The sequence below is a fragment of the Octopus bimaculoides genome, chromosome 7, assembly GCF_046866305.1.
Source record: "Octopus bimaculoides isolate indiv1 chromosome 7, ASM4686630v1, whole genome shotgun sequence".
NCBI lineage: Eukaryota > Metazoa > Mollusca > Cephalopoda > Octopoda > Octopodidae > Octopus > Octopus bimaculoides.
Genome location: NC_142934.1, coordinates 6,205,664 through 6,215,663, shown reverse-complemented (window position 1 = coordinate 6,215,663; position 10,000 = coordinate 6,205,664). Strand labels below are relative to the sequence as shown.

The following is a 10,000-nucleotide window of genomic DNA, read 5'->3' as shown; positions in this document are numbered from 1 at the left end:
AGAAATTATTATACCGTAATCCCTCGACTATCGTATGTGTTGCGTTTCACCCGCGATAGGTGAAAATCCGCGAAGTAGAAACTGTACTGTACTGTATATATTTTAAAATTATTTTTATAATTTGTATATATTTATTTTACTATAAATGCGAAACAACACCACGGAGGAATCGATATTAGTTTAGATAATAAACTGTGATAGGTGAACCGCGATAGGGGAACCGCGATAGGGGAACTGCGATATGGCGAGGAATTGCTGTATTGTAGCCAATAACGACTTTTAGACAGGAACAAATCTTGCGATATACTTATATATAAACACACACACACACACACACACACACACACACACAGAGAGAGAGACACACACACACACACACACAAACACACACACACACACACACACACACACACACACGCACATGCACACGCACACACACATATACGACGAGCTTCTTTCTGTTTCCGTCAACCAAAACCTACTTACAAGGCTTTGTTTGGCCCAGGGCTATAGTAAAAGATTCTCGTCCGAAACGTCACGCAGGGAAACTGAACCAGGAACCATGTGGTTTGGAAGCAAGCTTTTTACCACACATCTACGCCTGCGCCTTTAATACACACACATACACACAATCACACACACGCACACACACACATACACATATATTTATGCGAGTCTGTGAAACACATTTGTCGGTCTACCAAAATCACTCGCAAAGTACTAAGTCGGTCCAGGGCTATTATAACACATTCACCCAAAGTGCAGCCCAGTGGAGTGGAACCCGAAACTACATGGTTGTAAAGCAAGCGTTTTCACTGTACAGCCACAAAACTACTCTTTCAGTGGATACACTAATATCTTTCTTTTACTTCTTTCAGTCATTTGACTGCGGCCATGCTGGAGCACTACCTTTAGTCGAGCAAATCGACCCCAGAACTTATTCTTTGTAAGCCTAGTACTTATTCTATCGGCTCTTTTGCCGAACTGCTAGGTTATGGGGACGTAAACACACCATCATCGATGTCAAGCGATGTTGGGAGGACAAGCACAAACACACAAACATACATTCACACACACACACACACACACACACATATATATATATATACATATATACGACGGGATTCTTTCAGTTTCCGTCTACCAAATCCACTCACTAGGCTTTGGTCGGCCCGAGGCTATAGCAGAAGACTCTTGCCCAAAGTGCCACGCATTGGGACTGAACCCGGAACCATGTGGTTGGTAAGCGAGCTACCTACCACACAACTACTCATGCGCCTATAAATATCCAAATATTTTATTTCACAAGTCAGGAGTAAGTCACTAATTAAATAACCAAATAAATGTAATAAAGGCGAAATGGGATGTATAACGAGGTTAATGATAAACTATAAAATAGTAGACTATATCTATTTTATTAGTTCAGTAATGTTCAAGTCTTAGTTCGCCATTATTATCAACTTAATGGCTGTTCTTTCCTACCATTAAATAAGGGAAAAATTGAAGGAAACAGACAATATTGTGAAGGACTTCATTGTATAAATTCTATTTAAACTGTCTGAAGTAAACTGAAACCTTAAAAGATACAATATCCAAGTAAATTATGTGGTTATTACTAGTCTCTGTTTATAAAGCATCGGATTATAATTTATATATATACATGCACATAGGTGAAGGAGTGGCTATGTGGTAAGTAGCTTGCTTACCAACCACATGGTTCCGGGTTCAGTCCCACTGCGTGGCACCTTGGGCAAGTGTCTTCTACTATAGCCTCGAACCGACCAAAGCCTTGTGAGTGGATTTGGTAGATGGAAACTGAAAAAGCCCGTCGTATATATATATATGTTTGTGTGTCTGTGTTTGTCCCCCCTCCCACCAACATCGCTTGACAACCGATGCTGGTGTGTTTACGCCCCTCATAATTTCATCGGTTCAGCAAAAGAGAACCGATAGGATGAATAAGTCGAAGAATAAGTCTTGGGGTCGATTTGCTCGACTAAAGGAGTTGCTCCAGCATGGCCGCAGTCAAATGACTGTATAAAGTAAAATAATAAAGGAATACTTACACGCAAATATATTTGTCTGGGGGGGGGGAGGAGGAGGAGGAATATGAAGTATACACCTAGGCGTTGGGATGTTATTATGAAACACGTTCTTTGGTAGTCTTTAATGATTTAAATTTGGTGCTGGGTTGGGATTATGTATTTCGCAAAGGCAGTAACTCTTTAGATTAAAGGACTCAAAAAGAAACACTAGGAACGAAAGAGTTTGGCCCCGTTGTTTAGTATTACATTTCTTCGTTGTAAAATCTCTTCTAAGTAGGTATTACGATATTGGAAGTTCTATTATGCATCGAAAGGAAAAGACACCCTTCGGTCATGGATGACCATGGGATTGCACCTAGAAAGTTCTCCTAAGAGGCATAAGCCCGGTCAAGGTTGTTTATGGAAGACCAAGAGTCTTCACTACCTCAATGAAACACTTGTCCGTCTGTCGCCGGGTTAACTTCTCTGCTGTTCTTAGAATTCAGTTACGACTGAGTGGACTAGAGCAACGTGAAATGATGACTTATGCTCAAGAACGCAACACACCGCCGGGTCAGGGAATCGAAACCACGATTCTGCGATTGTTAGTGCAACGTCTTAACCACAAGACCAGGCATCTTCACCCTTTTATTAGTAAGAGCTAGAATTATGGTTGAATAATCACAACGCCATAGATGTAGAGACTGCAGAGAACTTCGTTACGGATACTTTGGGCACAGAAGAGATGCTGTTTAATAATCATAGTTATTGTATAAAAAGTTTATGAAAACTTTTATGATAAGTGACTGTATAACGAGTTGCACCGTTTATCTGTGCAATCTGGTTGAATAGGTTAGGTTGATAAATGGTATCTGACAGAGGAAAGTGAGCAAGGATATTACTGAAATTAATTAGAAAGGGAATTAACATTAAAAACCTCTTCACGTGAGCATACCAAATTTGGATCTGTGCCTAATTAACCAGCATGGCCCGGAAATTTGTCTCTAATGCCATTCGGTCACCGATTTACTTGATAACATCATTGTCGTTAAAGCTTTTAAAATCGATAGCTGTTAATGTTATAACCGTAAAACAGAGGAATAGTAAAGACACAGACAATATAAAGCTAAATATTTTACTGAAATGATGCTTTGGTATATTGTGTTCTTGATTTAAAACCTGTGATATATGAATGTCAGTTCAAAGTAATGTCGGATGAACAATCTCTTGTGCTTGCAGCAAGATAAAAGCTTTATATTTAGGCGTAGTCGTGGCTGTATGGTTAAGAAGCACGCTTTACAACCACGTGATTTCGAGTTCGGTCCCAATGCGAGGCATACTTCTACTTTAAACTTGGGCCGACCATAGACTTGAGTGTGAATTTGGTCGAAAGAAACTCTATGGAAGGGTTAAGGCGGCGAGCTGGCAGAAACGTTAGCAGTCCGGGCGAAATGCTTAGCGTTATTTCGTCTGCCGTTACGTTCTGAGTTCAAATTCCGCGGAGGTCGACTTTGCCTTTCATCTTTTCGGGGTCGATAAATTAAGTACCAGTTACGCACTGGGGTCGATATAATCAACTGAATCCTTTTGTCTGTCCTTGTTTGTCCCCTGTATGTTTAGCCCCTTGTGGGCATTAAAAGAAATAAGAAACGTTAGCACGCCGGGCGAAATGCTTCGCCGTATTTCGTTTGCTGTTACGTTCTGAGTTTAAATTCCGCTGAGGTCGACTTTGCCTTTCATCCTTTCTTGGTCGATAAATTAAGTACCAGTTATGCACTGGGGTCGATCTAATCGACTGGCCCCCACCTCACCCAAAATTTCAGGTCTTGTGCCTATAGTAGAAGGGATTAACAAACATTTTTCACAATAAGTGAAGATAGGCACTGCAATCCAGTTTATTCCATTTGGCAATTGTATGTTGTAAGATAACGCATTCCTGCAAGCGAATGCCATAGTAATTGGTCAAAGATTCAGTTGTTGCCATGCCGCCAACATTTAGTTTACTTAGATAGCGTCACAGTAATGAATGTGACCAGGATTGGTGTGTGGTTAAGAAGCTCGCTTTCAACCACGTCGTTCCGGTTTCCGTCCCATTGCGCTGCAGCTTGGGCGAGAGACTACCTAGGGCCAACCAATGACTTGTGAGTGAATTCAATAAATGTCTATGAGTGTGTGTCTTTGTGTCTGTGATTGTCATCCACCACCACCACCACTTGGTTTCTTCCCGTCTCTGTAACGTAGGGGTTCGGCAGAAGAGACTGATAGAATAAGTATCTGAGTTAAAAATACCTAAGTACTGCTGAGAATTTGTTCCACTAAAACTCCTTTCAAGACGGTGCTCTATCATGGCCGCAATCCCGTTGCTATAAACAAGTAAACGATAAAAATTAAAAGGATGCGATTAATGTATAGAATTTATGTATAAAATTACAACAAAATTTGTGAACGTGCAGTTATCAGCCTCATCATATTTTTGTCTCTAAATAAACTAATTTCCACCACACTAGGGATTTCATGGCAGAAATAGCTGACGTAAAGAGAGATTATTCAGCCGTAAATAATAATAACTCGCGAAGATAATATTGTAGTATTTATCTCTTCGCTGAATTTAAATTAGCCTAATATATATTTGATTGTTTTAAACTTGGCTGAAGTAAAGTTATATCTAAAAACAGGTATATTTTTAAGATTGGATATATATATATATATATATATATATATATATATATATATATATATATTTTCGGGGCCGATCAAACCTCTTGACAAACACAGCTTCAAATCCAAAATGTTATGTGTTGATAACAGCCTGCAAATACGAATTAATAATTACTTAAGTACTTACCTTCACACAGACACAGACACAGACACACATACACACAGACACACAGACACACACACACACAGAAACACACAGACACACACACACACACACACACACACACACACACACACACACACACACACACACACACACACACACAGAGTCACTCACTCACTCCAAAATGGAGACAAATACCATTCCTCCATGTGATCGGCTTGAAAAATTGTTAAGATATTAAGGTATTTCCTTAACATGAAACAAATGGTCGCCTTAATGCAGAAACAAAGCATCTTTATCCATGAACGCGGTGTTGAGCACTCACCCCAGGAGGGGAGTAAGTCGATTACATCGACCCCAGTGTTCATCTGGTACTTATTTTATCGACCCCTAAATGATGAAAGGTATAGAGCGTAAACAAGGACGAAATAGATTTAAGCATTTTGTCCGTTATGCTAACGGCTCTGCCACTTCGAATGCCAAAGAGTACAGCGTTTCCAAATTTCTAGCAGAGTGAAGTGCTGTTTTTTCTCACAGACGGTGCCCAACTGACCCTACTATATATATATATATATATATATATATATATATATATATATAAACCTTTGATAAGTGCCAAAGCACGGAACTCTATGTATGTATGTAGTGTCTGCATGTGTGCGCGTGTCTGTGTTTGTTTAAGAGCTCAGTCGATCCTTGATGCACTACTTGAAATGTTCATTTTTTTTTCATACGGTGTATTTAAAGCATGACCCTAGAAAATATTTTCTCTATTGACCAAACTAAAAATTCTTTCCTCTTCTTCCTAAGTACGATTGTAACTGCTGGCTAACCAGCGACGTTGCTAAGAACTTGACTCAGAAGCAATTAAATGTCTTTTCTGTGAATAATACAAATCTTTCTTATCAATAAACGAAATTTCAACAGTTTTATAGATGTGATTGGCAAGAAATTAATGAGGTTCAAAGGCGAAAAACCGCACAAACGTCGGCGTAGGCGTATCAATAAAGTCGAGATTGGTCTTCGATGACAGCAAAATGTTTAGCCATTTTCTTCCTTTCTCTAATGTATGATGAACGACTTCGCTTAGGCTTTCAGATAAATACTGAAACGGCAGAGGAATAAAGCTACACATCTAGTACCACAATGAGCGTCCAATTAGCTTTATTTTAGTTTCTTACGTAGCAACCTCTAACTCCGTGGCTTGTTTTGTCAATGAGATTGAATCTGTCTCTAAGCATATGCATATCATCAGTAAAGTTTATAGAAAACAATTTAGCTCAGAAAAATTTAGATTGCATGTTTTAAATGATTTGTATAATGCACATCAGTCACACAAGTGAGTAATGTTGATTTAATTGAAGATATGCATAAAAACGTGGATATATGTGGTTCAATGTTCTTAATCTAGCATGGCCATTGATCTCCAAAAATACCGAGGAGTACGACAATATATTGTTATATAAAGAATTTAATGGACGTTTTATGTCTTAAGAAAATATAAAGTTCAATGAAGAATTTTTGGTACAAGGCAAGAAATTTGGGGACAGTGGTTAAGTCCTAGTGTCCCAGTGCTCAACTGCTACTTATTTTATCAATCACGAAAGGCAAAGTCGACCTCGGCGTATTGCGAAACCATTCTGTGTTACGTGTCGTTGGATTCGATCGTGCTGCCTGCTGCTTTGTGTCTGCTTGTTCGTATTGCAGTTCTTGTTTCCTGATAGATTTCCATTTCTTTTCCAGTGTTTACCATGAGCATCGGATTATGTTTGGCGTACCACTTTAAAGGTAATTAAATAGATTTATTCTCTGTGGGTTGACTAATACATTGAATTATAAATGGTAGCGGGAGAGACGACGACAAAGAGGACGATATCGACAATGCTAAGGAGAAAAGGGGAAGAGAAAAAGAAGGAAGGAGGAAGGAGGAGGAGGAGGAATATGATGATAAAGGTGAAACATATTGCGAAGCTCCTACATCGTTTATAAAACCATGTGTGATACTACAATACGGTGTATTCATAAAAGTTGTCGACTGTATATATTAAGTTGGCTCTAGAAAATAATCCGAGTCTATTAATAAATATGTAATGAAAAATATAAAAATGTAACGTGCCCTAGTGGCCAGTTATTGTAAGGGAGATAATCACTTCTAGAAAAATCTTGGTGAGACTAGAATTTTGAATTTGAAATCACACGAAAAATAAAGAAAGGTGCACAATATATATATATTTGATGTTTTTCTTACTCATTAGAAAGATCTGAACATTTTTAGTCATACGTAATTATGTATATTTTAATACAAAATTCACACTTCTCCAGAACGCCGCACTTAATGGCCACACGGGCCTCGTGTGGCCAAAGATTTGCAGGTTACTCACCCTATGATTTATTGTAACAACAATATATTTGTAGACAGTGAATTAGAGATAGCACAGAGCTTCATATATAAGAAGGGATAGATAGATTAAGTGATTAATACGTGGATTACGCATCATATTTTAAAAGTTAATGTGAGAAGAGACAAAAACTAAGTGAAATTGGGCGGATGGGGGGCTCTGATTGAGCTACTCCAGAGATTCAAAAGCTGTTACAGTAACATTACCGATAAAAGAGAGAAAAGAAACAGTTAGTGGTTGGAACTTGATGGCGAGTGATGATGCATTCATTTAAATGTAGTCTGCGATATTTATGAGTGTAAAAGCAGAACCGTTTCATAGATATTACTAGAACTCTATCACGCGTTTTGAAACATTCTGATATTTAGAAAAACCTTCATCAGTAAATTGATGCTTTCATCCTATATAATTAGGAAATCTGTTGCGGAATAAATGCTTGGCCATGTTGAAAATCAGACGGCTTTAGAAGGTATTATAATGCGCAGTGGTCCCACCTGATTGAAACTGCTTTCACGTTTATTACTGTTACATGTACAGTGACATTATGTGCGCTGTCTGTTGTCATTTTGTTAGAAAATTTACATGAATTAATCATAAAGTTTATAGACGATCAGACCAACCTACATAGTTCTGCTTTGGTCTAATTAATCCACAAATCTCTCCCACTCATTTTTCTGTTACAGACTCTCACAATTCACCCGTTGTGATAAACAGTTACCCCAATTCTTTATCACCAGATCTGCGATCAAAGTTTTCCTTTCGCTTTTTTCTTTGAAACATCGACCGAATAATATTCAAATTGAACCGCAACCACATCGATTGCACCTATTTTTATTTATTCATTTGTATAGAGTTCTGAAAACTTTAGACTAACTTGTGAAAAATGATTCCGTTTAAACAAACTTTGTGTTCCATTCAGCCCGCTCCCGACAAGAGAGTGATAAAACAATGCTTTCTACTATAGGCACAAGGCCTGAGATTCGCAAGGAAGGGAGGTAGTCGATTACATCGATTCCAGAAATTGTCTAGTACTTGTTTTATCGATCACGAAAGGATGAAAGGCAAGGTAGACCTCGGTGGTATTTGAACTCAGGGCGTAAAGCCAGAAAAATGCCACTAAGCATTTTGTCCGGCGTGCTAACCATTAGAGAGTGATCAAATAATACCTGTATATACAGTGGTCGTTGGTTAAATACCGCATCCGCCCTTCTGCAAAAACAGAAAATCATTGGTAATTTTATTTTATGATTGAAGTTTTATCCATCATTATTTTCTTTCCAGGATCGCTATGCAACCAATCAAGTGGGACGCATTTTCTAATACCAAATGTTTTCTGCAAATATACCAAAGGAATCCACATAAAGATTTGGTCAATGACTTCACAACTAACAGAAATCAAGGTCTTTTCTACAGAAACGTCTATGACATTTATGCTAGATGGCAATAATATTCGGTCCTTTACATTACCCTGTGGAGAATACAGTCTGGATGAGAATCTTACAAGCGGTGAGTAGTTGCTATGCCATATTCTAATGTAGTACTAAATACCTGAAAAGCCATATTTGAATAAGGCTTCTCAGGTATTTAGTACAATTATTTTTTTCACAGGAATATTGGTTCACTGAGAACAAATGGCACAAGATATCTCATAAATGCTTTATCGATTCCACCAGCCAACCACCCTAGACTGAGATCGAATTCTGAAGGAGTAAAATGACGTTAAACTTGTCAAAATTCACAACGAGCAGAAAAACGCGGAAATAATAAATATCACGAGATATTTCATCTGATGCTCAACCGACTCTGACAATTGTCCAAAACAAAAAAACAAGCCATGACCACATGACCCAATTAACAAGATATGACCCATATAACACAACTAACAAAAAATGATCACATGACCCAACTAATTTCTCTTAGCGATATTTCTGACTCTTGTATTTGTTATTTCATTTCTTGTCCAAGAACAAAATGTGTTTGTTGTGCATGCATGCATGTATGCGCTTGTATATGCATACATCTACAATATATGCTTAACGCCGGAGCTTTAATGGTGGCAGCTGATGAAGGGGATGTTTCTATGTGGCCTGCTTGTTTGTTGCACCTTGTTTACCATTTTTGTCCTTGTTCTTTTGCCACGTCATGTATCCAGTTATGTATCTATATGTACATGTGGATGAACGTATATACATACATGTACATATATATGCATATACTCCTATATTGTTTATATATATATATATATATATATATATATATATACAGAGAGAGAGAGAGAGAGAGTGTGTGTGTGTGTGTGTGTGTGTGTGAGGGAGAGATTGGTATGCGTAATATAACTTGGAAAAAGATGTTCAAGTAAAAACAAAAGCGAAGCAGGAGCGAAGCAGGAGCGAAGCAGGAGCGAAGCAGAGGAAACTGTTTATACAAATATCTATTCTACATCACGGTCTCTATCCTATCAGATTCGTAAGTTCGTACATGATATAATACATTTACTGTCATATATATTGCCGGTTAAGCACCGCATTAGTGGTAATGGAAACGGACCGGATAATTTGTTGCTTGAGTTGGTGTTGTGCTTTACGGTTAAGTCGGTAAATCTTGGTAGCATTTAATTAACTTTCGATTCACCGAGTTAGTGTTATAAATAAAATTCAGACATTTTGAAAGATTATTGTAGCTAGAATATATATTTAAAGCAACCGATTGCATCTTGTACAAACATTGGAAGTGATTCGGAATGAGAACGACCAGAA

General features: G+C 38.1%; 1 protein-coding gene across 2 annotated transcripts in view; it reads left to right on the top strand.

The window, feature by feature from the left end:
* The window catches only part of LOC106870668 (uncharacterized), a 33,057-nt gene that overhangs the window by 9,951 nt on the left and 13,106 nt on the right, over positions 1-10,000 (top strand). The window contains exons 2-3 of one of the 2 annotated variants that reach the window (XM_014916818.3): positions 6,589-6,633; positions 8,526-8,750. In XM_014916818.3, the coding sequence (XP_014772304.1) occupies positions 6,589-6,633; positions 8,526-8,750 (270 nt within the window). The remainder of the gene's footprint in view (positions 1-6,588; positions 6,634-8,525; positions 8,751-10,000) is intronic. The other variant, XM_014916819.3, reaches the window with a different exon arrangement.